General features: G+C 45.5%; 1 protein-coding gene and 1 long non-coding RNA gene across 3 annotated transcripts in view; one reads left to right on the forward strand and one right to left on the reverse strand.

Moving 5' to 3' along the window:
• Window positions 1-1485, reverse strand: part of Galnt7 (polypeptide N-acetylgalactosaminyltransferase 7) — a 129231-nt gene extending 127746 nt beyond the window's left edge. For both annotated transcript variants that reach the window (NM_144731.4, NM_001167981.1), the window contains exon 1: window positions 1283-1485. In NM_144731.4, coding sequence (NP_653332.3) covers window positions 1283-1408 — 126 coding nt within the window. In that variant the 5' untranslated portion in view covers window positions 1409-1485. The remainder of the gene's footprint in view (window positions 1-1282) is intronic.
• Window positions 183-11860, forward strand: AW046200 (expressed sequence AW046200). Its single transcript, NR_040698.1, has 4 exons — window positions 183-417; window positions 5818-5890; window positions 8039-8094; window positions 10727-11860. It is a non-coding gene; the product is annotated as an expressed sequence AW046200 (long non-coding RNA).
• Window positions 11861-13307: the final 1447 nt, after the last annotated feature.

A 13307-nucleotide genomic window follows, 5' to 3' on the forward strand; every position in this document is an offset into this window, starting at 1 on the left:
CCCACGGCTGCTCAGCGTCTGTGTCCAGAACTCCTAGTGTCTCCCACTTCTTCTGAGTCTAACCTGGACTCGAGGTTGTGGGGCTTGGAGGGCTCGGGGATGAGGAACTCCGGGGGAGCAGGGGGTGTAACGGTTCACCAAGCTGAGGGGGTGGGGGTTAAGCTGGGGAGGTGCGAAGCAGTTCGCGCCGCCAACTGCCGGGGCGAGCGTAGCGCAGTGGCCGGATCCCGGTAACTAAAGTTCCGAGAAGCCTGACTAAACCCTCAAAGCCGGGACTGTCAAGACTAACGCCGGCGCCGAGGGCGGCAGACGGATGCGTCCCAGCGGAGCGCGCCTCTCGGCGTCAGGCTGATGGAACAGGCAGCGAGGGGCGGCCAGGAGCCGGCACAAGTTAGGTCCTCGGCCGGAGCAGCCCAGGTAGGGCCGGGGGACTGGAGCCCGCTCCGGATCCGCAGGACGAGGGAGCACAGCGGGCGACCGGGGCTCCCAGGCGCCCCGGTGCAGGGACGCCGATCCGGGTGGGGACGTGTCTCTCCCCTGTCCGGGAATCGAAGGGACAAGGGGTGCGGGGCGAGGCCTCAGCTACACGTTGCACCCGGCTCCCGGCCACGGGAGTTGCGGAGAGGCGGCGCCGTGGGCTGGAGCCCGAGGCGGACAGGCTAGGGGCGCCCCCGCGGCGAGCACCCGGACTGGGCGGGGACCACAGGAGAGGCTGGACCGCGGGGCCTGCTCCACCGGACCACGGCGGCGGCGCCGGCATCTCGCCTCCTTCAGGCCTGCACGCGCCACAGGCCGCAGCTCGGACCAACCCCGCGCCCGCCTGCCGCCAGCGCGGGGGTCGTAGCCCCGAGTCGGACGCCGAGCAGCCTCGGCTCCGGGGAGCCGACTCTGTCCTGCGATTCCGCCCCGGCAGTCCCGGCGTTGGAGCGGCCGCCTATAGCCGCCACCACGGCCGCCGCGGCGGCCGCGGTAGCGGCAGCAGCAGCAGTAGCGCGGGTGACGGCGCTGAACCCGGGGCGGGGACGCGCGGGAGGAAGGGGCGGCCAGGGGGCGGGCCGGCGGCGGCCGAGGGGTACCCGCGGCGTAGGGCTAGGCGCCCCCGATCGGCCGGCGCCGGGCCAGCGCCACCTGCGGAGCTGCGGCGCCCACGCGGCCGCGACCCCGCCGCCCCTTGCTCCCGCCACATACACACACACACACACACACACACACACTCACGCGCGCGCGCAAAAAAACAAGTTGCAGGTCGCCTCTGCCGGAGGGGGCCAGGCGGGTCACTCACCCTCATCCTGCTCAGTGGGCTCTGGTCGTCGGGCCGCGAGGACAGGGAAGACCAGAGGACCACGAGCCCCAGGAAGCTTCCCACCACCAGCAAACTGCGTAAGATGAACCCGATCTTCAGCCTCATCTTCCTCCGGCGGCGAGAGACACACAGCCCGGCGCAGCCGCCGCCACCGCTCTCCCCTCCCTCCTTCCCCCTCCCCCGGCCCTCCTCCTCCTCCTCCTCCTTCCCCCCCCCCCCCCCCCCGGATCACTACGCCCGCCGCCCTCCCCACCGCCTGCCCTCTCCAGCACCAGATCCGGAACTCCCCTCGGCTTTACCTTCCCCTGGCTCGCCCCTCCGCCCCCTCCCCGCGCCTGCCTCTGCACTGCTCTGCCGCACCCCCTCCCCTCCGCCGGCCTCCGCAGAGCTCCGACCGGCCGGCGTGTGTAGCTTTCCAGGCTTCCCTTCTCTCTACCTGCCCGCTCTAGCTCCGCAGTACCCCCTTCCTCCACCCGCGACCGCGAGAACCCACCCCCCACCACCCGCGAGTCCCTAGTAACCTTGGAACTAACTTAACACTTTCCCCCAGGTCTGGTCTTAGCCTTTGCCCTAAGGCTCCGCTTCCTAAAGCTTGCAGATCCCCAAACTTTTATTGTAATTAGGGACCAAAACTCTGTCCTTGACGCCCGTGCCCTGCCAGGATGCTGCCGCCCGGTGCCCCTCAGGTGGACCTGCAGACGCCCTAGGCTGCCCTGCCCTTCCCGACGCCCACTGCTCAATCTCCCCAGCCAGAGGCTTGCAGGAAGGAAACCAGGAAGTCAGCCACCGCTGCTGCAGCAGTAACTCCACGTGGCTGATTTATAGCTGTTTTTTTTTTTTTTAATCTTGTTTTTTCACAGGGCTCCTTAAGGAGGTGGATTTGTAATCGAAAGGCCCAGGTGAGATGTGCAAACACCACAGAACTAAAAGAGGACTCACTTGGAAAGGCAGTATTGCCTTCTCTCTTGGGCTAATTAGAAAGCCAAGTCGACTAGCTAATTCTCACTACGGTCCCTGTTAATGGACTTGCAAGTTCCTACTCTGGGGAAAGTGGATTTCGGGCTTTTAAAACGTTCCGTACATGCATCGTTGCTTCTCTCACAACTGACTTTTCCAGGAAAGGATATTGGCAAATGTTTAGCTACACGCCTCTCCCTTGTACATTGTGCCAAAGATGTCAATCACTTTAAATCACAGTCTGCAGTGTGTGCCATACCCCTAAACTACTCAATTTGTTGAACAAATGCTTTTCGGTAGCAGGTTTAAGGATGGCGTAAATTGACCTTTTTAATCCTAATATTGCCTTATCTGCATGTATTTTGCTTTCGAAACAAGTGAAACTTGGTTAAGTCTCCCCTAGTGATCAACAGTATATGCATTGTTATTCAGATATGGTTGTCCACTATTGAGAAGATGGAAAACTGACTGTGATTATGAGCATAGCTGGGAAGTAGCCCTCATCGCTGAAGTGATGGGAGCTCACCCAACTGCTGTTAGTAGTCTAAGATGACCTTGCCACCACAACTTGAAATATGCAAGGCCAAAAAGTTAGAAAATGATAACCAGGTATTCGGTTGTAAAAGCCGGTGTTCCTCTGAGTTCTTAACATTGTTTAAGTGAAACTGAAAGTATACCTTAAAATATACGATTTTCGCCACACTTGTTGGCAGTTAGCCTTTGTAGAGAACTCTTTAGAAAATGAGAAGCTATGTTAAATGATTGGGTCAGGAAAAAGTCACACTTAGCCTCTCTGAGCCTAGGGCCCTTATCTGCCAAAATCATGATTATAATACTTCATAGTATTGCCAAAAGAGATAATTGAGGCCAAGTGCACATGCAGATAATAAAATAAAGCACAGATAATACGAATAGGGTAAGTCTTGGTGATTATGGGTATAATTCTTGTGAACGCCGCAGCTATTACTGCATGTAGAGATTGCCACTCTGAGCTGTTTCCGACTTGTTGATCCTTGGGTTAGTGGTCCCTGAAGAGAGTAAAGAGTTGCACCTAATGGGAGGGGAGATATGAAGAAGAGAAGCAGTAGTCTCTGACAGGTTATGAGGTCACATGTGAATGGTGACAGGGTTGCCTTTGCCTCTGAGGCCAGCTGGAGACTCATTGCAAAGGAATAAAACTTCTGAGCAGACAGTATGTACCCAGTGGTTCACGCCTGTCGTCTAAGCTTTCTACCGCCTGAGATTGGTGTCCGATGTTCTTTGAATTCAGAGGTTTTCTCATCTTGCCAACACATGCACTGTCTTTGCCAAACAGTATAATCATCTTGTGTTTACTCTAAAATGTTTTCAGGATTCCACAGGTCAGAACCTTTTAAGGGTTTGGTGATGTTTAAAAAATCATCACCCACATGAACTCTGCTAAAGAGGACCTACACACACACACACACACACACACACACACACACACACACACACACACACACACGGAACTGTGCCTGCTTTGGGGCTACACTCTCCAGGGCATCTTAGCCTCCTCATACTGTACCCAAGCTAGGGGAACTATTTCTAAATGTCAGTGCTCGCCTGCAGGCCTTTCTACAGAGATCTCCTTTTCAAACCTGCAGTATCTTCTGACACCTTAACATTAAACTTTATTGTCAGTTACAAAAGCCTTTTCTAGACTCTAACCTGTTCCTGTACACCAAGATATTGGCCAGGAACCCCACCTTCTACTCCCTCTCCTCCCTAAGAATTACCACTTTGTTGTGACTGCTTAATTCCACTTGCGAATAAAAAGTTACATGACATTGGAGACTTGTCTATGGAGTTTGTTGTATTCCTGTGTCAGATGTGTAGGAAGGCTTTAATATTTTTGGTGGAACACTGGAAATAGTTGGACTAAAAATACAAAGGGGGAATAAAGCTTAGAAGAGGGCTTAGGAGCACTTCACCTCTGATTGTTCTCTACCTAGAGGCTGCCTTCGGAGAACAAAACATTGAAGGGTTTATTCCATTAGATCGGCGACTGTTTTACAGTAGTACTATCAGTTGGTAAGCTATTGTTTGCCACCTACTTTGTTGATAGTCTACCGTGGCTACTCAAGCTAAAAGAGTCACAGTTTCAATCTAAATCCGGATAGTCCCCCTAACAGTAGATTACTGTTCCTATCATAAGCATAATAAAAAAATCCTGTGCTGTACTCAATCTGGAATGAAACACTTGTCAAAGGCTGCCATTTGAGGGGATTAATGGTCTCCTACCATGTTTTGAAGGTTCATTGAAAGCTCTCTTTGATTTCATACGGTAGAATACTACATCTTCCTAGCTGGGTACTGTTTATAGCACCTGCAATACAGACCTCTTCTGACTTAGCCATTTTTGAAGAGGTAATTGAAACACATTTTGTCGTTCTTCTTCAAAACCCCAATCACCAGCTCTTTCTTGCTCTTAGAATTAATCCGAATGCCTCGGTTTGTGAGCGTGCATAGCCTTGTACCTTCTTGGTCACCACCGCTTCTCTATGTTACAGCTACGTCATTTTCTGTTTCTGAAACAGCTCAAGTTTCTTCTTCCCTGTAGACCTGTAAGCATATCGCTCCTTTTTCTATAACATACTTCGTAATTGTTACATCAGCTGCCCCCATAAACTCTATAATCATTCAAATTTCAGTTCATATGTCAATTTTTTTTCAGAAACTTTGCTCTCATCGGCCCTCCCCTCCCTTGCTAAGTTAGAAATTTCTGCTTCATTTAAGATCGACCTGGAAGGTCCCTCTTAGAGCACAACTCAGCCTTTGTATTTGTTCAACTGTCACCTCAATTAGCCAACGTTTTTAAGGGCAGGGACTGAGTTGTCGTTTAGCATTGTGTTCCTAGGATGTTGACAGTGCAAGACACACTCAGTGTGAGAGAGTGTGGGTGGGAGAAAGCATATCTCATGCACTCCCGGGGGAAGCATTAAAAGTTTTGGACATATACACTAACATCTTTAAAGACTAATTATACCTCAGTGCTTGCAAAAAGACATTATGAAAATCAATTTTTCTCTTAAAGAGTTAGGAAGGAAGGGCACATTGTTCTGGATCTTATCCAACCAACATGTGTACCATCATTCCTAGATAAACTGATAGTTCCTTCAAACTAACCACCTGTTTGCTGGAATGAATACACATGGCCCAGAACCTTATGGGTCTTTAATTGAGAACCTGGTACCCAGAAAAAGAGAAAAAGGATCCTGTCTTTTGCTGATAACAAAAATCATCATGGTTTTTTAATGAAATGGTTGAAATGGAAAGAAACTTGCAGTAGAAGGGCTAGAGAGGTTCAGCGGTGGTGGCACACACCTTTAATCCCAGCACTTGGGAGGCAGAGGCAGGTGGATTTCTTAGTTCGAGGCCAGCCTGGTCTACAAAATGAGTTGTGTTCCAGGACAGCCAGGGCTACACAGAGAAACCCTGTCTCAGAAAAAAAAGGGGGGGAGAACGGCCAGAGAACACATCTTGCTGCTTAAAGCTGGAGGTTTGACTAGACTTAAATTTCTAATATCCTTTTACAGGTTCACAGAAGACTCGGGCCTCAGCAGAATGATTAAATGATTCCAAAGTCTTCACCACTGAGCTTTGTCAATGGTGAATGTCTCTAAATCCGATTACATATAAACACCTTCATCAGCAAGCAGACAGGTACCTTCAAACAGCTGTCAGTTTAATACCACATCTCTCCAGAGATCTCACTTATTCAGCTCTGCCCAGAGCCTTACTGTCTTTAATGGGCAAATCTGATACTACAAGACAAACCAGCCTCTGTCCTGTTAATACGGATAATCTCTTGTACACAGAGCACAACCATTCTATAGTGAATGGAATGGAAAGAAACTATGTCAGCAAATGGGCCAGAGAATCCACACTTTGTAATATAAGAGCTATGGTTAGAGCCATATTGGGCAGAGTTCTGGACTCAAGATCTCCGGAGGAATGGGAAGGCTGTTGAGATCTGGAGAAGAGGGCGGGTCTGTGCTCTTCTCTAAGAGCTGATGGAAACGGCAGAGGATGCTTCACGCGTACCCCCACCTTTTGAAAGTTTCTGATTAGTTTTAACAAGAGTCGGGTATTCTTAGTAATGAACTATTCCTACAAGCCTTTTTAGACATTTCAGAGGAGATAAACAGAGCTGAATACAAATAAAGAAATCTGAAGCCAGACTGCAGAGAGATTCTGCAGGAAGATTATCCCAAATCCAGGAATTAGAGGTTGGACAGGAACTCATTATCTGTTGACTCTGCTCTCCAGCTTTCGTATGCTGTGCTGGGCTCACTGGTGTACACAAATCTCCTTTTCTCTCCAGCCATTTTTCTAACAACTGAACGATGAACAAGTATATTTTCTCTTTTATTTGAACACATGGCTCTATATTAAATCACTGTTTGGAGAGTCACACCAGGGACTTGTAAAGCCAAAAGTACTGCTCTTCTAGGGAGTTCAAAATACTGCCATTCGGATAAAGGTACCTTTTTGGCATATTGCAAAGAATTTCAAAAATTTAATTTTAATTACATTTCTTTTGTGGAGAGCAGTCTTAGGACTTGGTCTTTTGGGACAGCTGCTGTTTCTCAAACCGTAGAAAACAATTTTTAAGATCCTCTTCTATGATCTTTTATTGTATATTAATAGCGACTTCCATTTGTTCAAAGCACGTTTTTGTGTATGTATCATGTGGTAGCCATCGCTCTAGGCATGGGGTATATAGTCATAAACTAAAAGAGCAATCATCCCTGTCCTCATGGAGACAGATAATAAATTCACGTGCAAATCATTTTATGCTGTTACCAAATAAACTGCTCCCTCACCCGTGTACCAAGCACTGTTTTAAGAGTCTATGAAGATTAACTTACAGACTTATATAGTACATTAGAGAATGTATCGGATGGACTGAAACCGAGAAAGGAAACGTAATACAGAATGCTGGATGGGTGTGAAAAGTGATTTCCATTTTAAAAACAGAAGTCTCATAGAGAAGACAACTTTTGGCCAAGTCCTGAATGGGGATTTAAGACCAAGTGAAATAGAAGATAGCAGCAAGCAAGAGGAACGGCCAATGCAAGGGCCCTAGGGCAGGAGTATTTCCTCTTATACAGTATGGGGGAGACAGAAAGCCCTGGGAGGTTTACTGCAAAGGTGGAACTGTCTAAATTAGACCACAGCCTCTGGCTTCTGGGTCTGGCGTGCAAAGCTGCAAAGCCAAGAAGCAAAGATTATCTAGTTAGGAACGCTATCTGAACAATCCGGGAGAAAGCCTCCAAAAGCGTAGACTCAGATTATAACAGCAGTAATTGCACTAGGTCAGACCATGGCTACATTTGTTTACTTCTCAACTATTACAGTTCCAAATAATTTAGTTTACTGTTTTGCTTCTCGACTGTAAGCAGTTAAATTAATAACCTGTAAAGCAACTCTTTAAATACTCTGGCAAAACACATTATTTAAGGAAACCATGTAAGCTATTACTCAACAATTTAATTAAATGTCCCATGCAACAATAGCAGGTTAGATGCTGGGCTCAACAGATCTGATGAACACAATGGAAAATGTGAGCAAAATACATTTTTAAGTTTAAAAAATTGCACCCATGAGATAATAAAGAACATTAAAGTCACACACTGAACAAAGGAGTACACTCGCCCCTACTTTTACATTGCGCGCTGTGGTGAAGTATGAGTTAACCTGAATATCATTTATTTTGCATTTATGGATTTTGGAACAAAACCATTTATTTCCAAGCTGACACCGGAATGGAAAGCCCAATTGTTCTGTGAAAGGCTGTGGAGACCCCCAAGGTGAGAGAGGAAAACCTATTCTCCTGACATGTTGAAGAGGAACTTCTCTCTACCTATACCCACACCGTGATGTAAGGAGTCACAGTCATACATTGACCCTCATGCTCTTTTGCAGTTAAAACACACGCCAACTTGACAGCTAGAGAAAACCCTTAAAAACAGTCATTAGTTAAAAGTGATACCACAACAGTGTCATCAGGCATCCAAAAAGTAAGCCTGGGTTTCTATGCTTTTTAAAATTACATTTTTCATAAATGTATATTGATATATATACCACTGCCCCCAACTAAAAAGCACATATACATAGTCATGCAATGTGTTTTCTGTTGGCTAACTGCTGAGCACAAGGCTGGCCCTAGAGTGCAGTTGATATACCCAGAATCAGTTTACATAAAGAAGACCTGTTTTTTCCCCTCTTCCAGGAGCTATCAATTGCAAGTAGCATCGTGCTTAGTAGTGGAACTTTGTGCCTCCTTCCATTTCTTTGTGTTGGGATTTTGTCTGGCTTGAACTTGTTCAGGCTTGTCTTAGTCTCACTCCGTCAGCTGTTTTGAGTATGGAAAATGCTATTTGGGGTTCACCCATCATCTCTAGTTCTTATGATCTTTCCACTTCCTCTTCTGCATAGATCTCTGAGCCTTGGGTAGGGGGTAGTAAAGACATCCTATTTACATACACACTGTAAATAGGATGTCTTTACTACCCCCTACCATGTGTGTACACATGGTCAACTTGGATTTTCTTTTCTTCACATTGTAAGTTCCAAGGGTTGAACTCAAGTCAGGCTTAGTCATAAGTGCCACCACCCTCTGAGCCATCTTGTAGGTCAAAATAATACTGTGTGGGGGGTTGGTGGTGGTGGGGGTGACAATGTCTGTCTATTGCATACCTATCTACATAGACCTCCTAACTTACAAACCTGCCTGCCTCTGCCTCCCAAGTGCTGAGATGAAAGGTTTGTGTTCCCACTCCCAATTAAAATCTGTGTTTGAGAACTTACATCATGAGGCTTAGCAGTTAAGAGCACTGGCTGTTCTTCCAAGAGGACCTAGATCCAATTCCCAGATGACAACCATCTGCAACCCTAGTTCCTTATGACCTCTGCACTCACCAGGTCAAGGCACACATGTGGTGCACAGACATAGATGCAAGCAAACATCCAAACAATAGTAAAGGAACCCCCATCACTGCATGCTTTGAAAACATACTGTTCTCGTCTCTTTAAAAAGTCACATTTGAAAATCACTGAACACTGTCCTGTGAATGCAGGCAGCCGGAAGAAAATATGGCGATTTAGAAATAGCATTTCTAGCTATCGACACAATAGAAACCACATGTAAAACATTTTCAAAAATTGAAAGAAAATACAAGTAAAACCGAGAATACACTCAAATTCCAGGAAAGAGAATCATGAGGACTATAGATAGGTTGAGCTGTAGATTTAAATTCTTATCCAACCTTTTTCAGTTGGTTTCTGGAGTCCTGTCTCCTGTAGAGTCAGTTTCAGTCAATGCCAGTGCTCTTATCTCTAAAAGGAGGGAGCCATTTAAAGTTTAGTCTGAGTTTGTTTCCTTAGTTTTAAATCTTTTCCTGGATGAACACATGATTCACTTGTGTTAATAATTTGGACACCCGAATTTCAGCCCCGTTTTTGAGCATTAAAGGACCCATAGGACGGACATGTGTAAGCGTCTATGGTGCTTGAAGTCAACATTTCCCCAGGGGAATTCGATTTTCCCATAAAACCTGTTCTTCCCAGGCTCCCGACTCAGTCTTTAAAGGCTTACACAAGAAGTGTCTGAGGCATCTTATGTCTGGATGGATGTGACAGCTGTCAATCCGATGGCTTATGCTGTAGGCAGGAAATCTGAGGTGAGACATCTTGGAGAACTCTGGACTAGAACTAGGCACAGGATATCTGCCAGGGAAGATGTGAAGTACCCGAGCACAGGTAACCAGCCACGTGGCAATACGTAGGTTAAAATGAATGGGATAGTTTGTTAGCGATCTAGTCAGAGACGTGCCTAGCTATATGGCCAAGGTATATGTAAATTATATTTTGAGTCTGAGTCTTATTTCTGAGAGCATGGGGCTGAGAGGAAGAACAGAATGTAACATTTACAATCTCCCATAATTGTCTTCCCTTCTAGATTCCGGTGCCATGTTGTCCGGACCTCGACACTTAGGTTGCTTGTTCCCATGGTTGTAATTCAGGAGCCCTTGCAAACCTCATCATCTGCGTTCTAACCTCGTACTTTCCTTTCTTCTCCTCCCCTCAAAACAAGGTCGTGACGCTATGTAGCTATCCTGAAACTATGTAGATCAGGCTTGTCTTGAGCTCAGAGAGATCCGTCTGCTTCTCCCAAGCGCTGGAATTAAAAGTGTACAGCACTATGCTCCTCCCTCTTGTTCCATAAACCATAATTTCTAGTGCTACCAGAACTTTTCTAAAAGTTAAGTTTCATCATGTTTCTGCAGGGGAAAAAAGTTGTATTGGTTTACCCTTAAAGGTGGCAATTCATCACATCCTGGGAGGTCCAAAGCTCTAGGACATAGGTCATTGCGTTGGTTAAGTACATCTTGGAGAGCATTACGTTTTGATGGAGTTGTAAAATTTCATTTTGTTTTATAGGTGTATGTCTGTGCGCCAATGACATGTTTGGGACCCACAGAAGCTGGAAAAGGGTGCTGGATCTCCTGGAGCCTGAGTTACACATGGCTTGTGAGCCACCATGTGGGTGATGGGAATTGAACCCAGGTCCTCTAGAAAAGCAGCCAATACACTTAATTAACCACGGAGTCATCTCTCCAGCATCTGCTAACCCAAGTAATTTCTTTTAAAGAAAGACAATGGAGTAGTTCAAAAGAGCTCTTTATATTGCTCAAAATTACCCGCGAAAGAGCACTGTGCACAGTAAATACCGAATGCATATGCACTGCTTTAATCAATGTGCTGTAGACTAGAGCAATCAAGTCGAAAAACAAAAGCATTATGGAACCGTGCTTTCCCTAGTGACGCTGTCTAAAAGGCCGTAACTGGCAAACGAAAGGACCACACTTCAGTCCTAACTCTCAAAGCACACAGTAAATGTGGCAGAGATGCTGGTGAAGTCGTTGAGGCAGTACTTCCTGAGCATTTCCCATTTGGAACTGTTCATAGTATTTTCAGTCATGTTTGAGGTTGTGATAGAGTATTGTTTTAATATTTTTACCTCAATAGCCCAACTTTGTACTAACTTAGATTTAGCTCTGTGCTAAACGGAAATACTATCATTACTTTCTACATATATTAAAATTAATGTATATAGTTGTAATTAAAGATATTTATGTCTGAGGGTTCTTAAGAATTATGTATTACCCCCAACTTCACCATGGCTTGGGAGTAACTAATATATAACATTGTATTTTTTTTGTTTAATGTCAACTTCAGTTAAAGCCTGCATGGTTTAGGGATTACAAATGATATCTGGTTTGGCATCTAGGTTTTTGTTTGTTCTCTGTTTCTTTATTTGGAGATGTTTGGGGTTAAATGCAAATCTTTGTGGATGCAAGTCTTCTATCTTTGAGCTATGCCTCCTGCCCACTGTCATCTGGTTTTATGACTTATGGTCTAATTTTGTATATTTGTCTCTTTATGGAAATTCCAAGCATGAATATTTTCATAGATCTCATACAAGTGGCCTGCCTTTTTCTTAAACAACACTCTCCCCCAACCACCCACATACAGTAGAAGTCCACTAATAAAATATAGGATATTTCTAATTTTTTTCTATTGCAAAATGTAATTTTGATAATATTTGAAACAGGTATGCATGTGTGCATGCATGTGTGCATGTGTGGTTGTGTAGTGCATGCATGGGTGTGTGGAGGCCAATGCTCTACACTGGAATCTTCCTTAATCTCTCTCCACCTTATTTGTCAATATGACAGGTTTTTCTCACTGAACCTCAGTCTTACTAATTCTAGGCTAGCTCTCCAGCAAGCCCCAGTGCGGCATCCAGCTTACATGCATACATTATTACATCCAACTTTTATATAGGTGCTTCAGATTCAAACTCAAGTCCCCATCATTTCCCAACAAGTGCTTTATCAACTAAGCCAGCTCCACAGCTCCTTGGAACATTAAAGAAGCAATTTGTGTGTGTGTGTGTGTGTGTGTGTGTGTGTGTGTGTGTGTGTGTGTGTGTGCAGGTCACCAAGAGCAAGGGATGTCAGATCTGGAATAGGAGTTACAGGTGGTTTTGGGACCACTCATTATAGGTGCTGGGAGCTGGAACCTGGCCCTCTGGAAGATCAAGCAGTAAGCATTTTAACTGTTGAGCTATCACTCCAGGGCCAGGAACAATTTTTTTTTAAATGTTTAGTATTCTTGGCTTTGTGCATAGTCTAGATGAGTCAAGTTAGTGATGTAACTACTCATGCCTGACATCATAACCCTGATCCTAGAGAAATCATTTATGTTATACCATGGATGAATATTTCTTTGTGGTTGACAAAGACAAGGCAATTTTGGATTCTGAAGCATTTAGAAAGAAGATCTTTTAGAGTCTAGGGAAAAAAACCTTAGGACACAGGCTCATTTGAGATGATTTATGGGATGTCTGAGAGTGCGGATGTGGTTTCTAGGTTATTTCTGGCCTTGTGGTTACTATGATTAAGTCTTATTCTTACGGGCAAGTAGTAAGGAAAGGATGGAAGCCATATAAGACAGGAGGAAGCCCACAATTTAATAAGTGTGATACCTTACAATTTATTAAACCAAATAACTCAATGAGCTCACTGAGTGGGATAATTGGTAAGATTTGTTTTCCCCTGAAGCTTTAAAACAAAAATATGAGCAAACTTCATCAACCAAGGCCCCGAATGATCTCATAAAACAGCAGCCAGATGGGGAGCACTGGCCATCCATGTGGGCACAGCCTTTTGGAACGAGCCCTTTCCGGAATACAGATGACGTTGAACATATTGACTAAGCTATTACTGCAAGTGAGTGTAACTGAGTTTCTTCTATGTGTAGTCATTCCAGCATATGAGTCTATCTTTGGGTGTGTTTTAATTATTGAAACAACAACAACAACAACAACAACAACAAACACCCAAGTAGAATTGGAAGGAAGGATGCCCAAGAAGAAATTCCAATATTTCACATCATACTAGTCAGAAAGTGTGAATTTATTCTTCCTCTCCTTCGATATCAGAAAAAAATTGTATTT

The sequence above is a fragment of the Mus musculus genome, chromosome 8 (genome assembly GCF_000001635.26).
Source record: "Mus musculus strain C57BL/6J chromosome 8, GRCm38.p6 C57BL/6J".
Classification (NCBI taxonomy): Eukaryota; Metazoa; Chordata; class Mammalia; order Rodentia; family Muridae; genus Mus; species Mus musculus.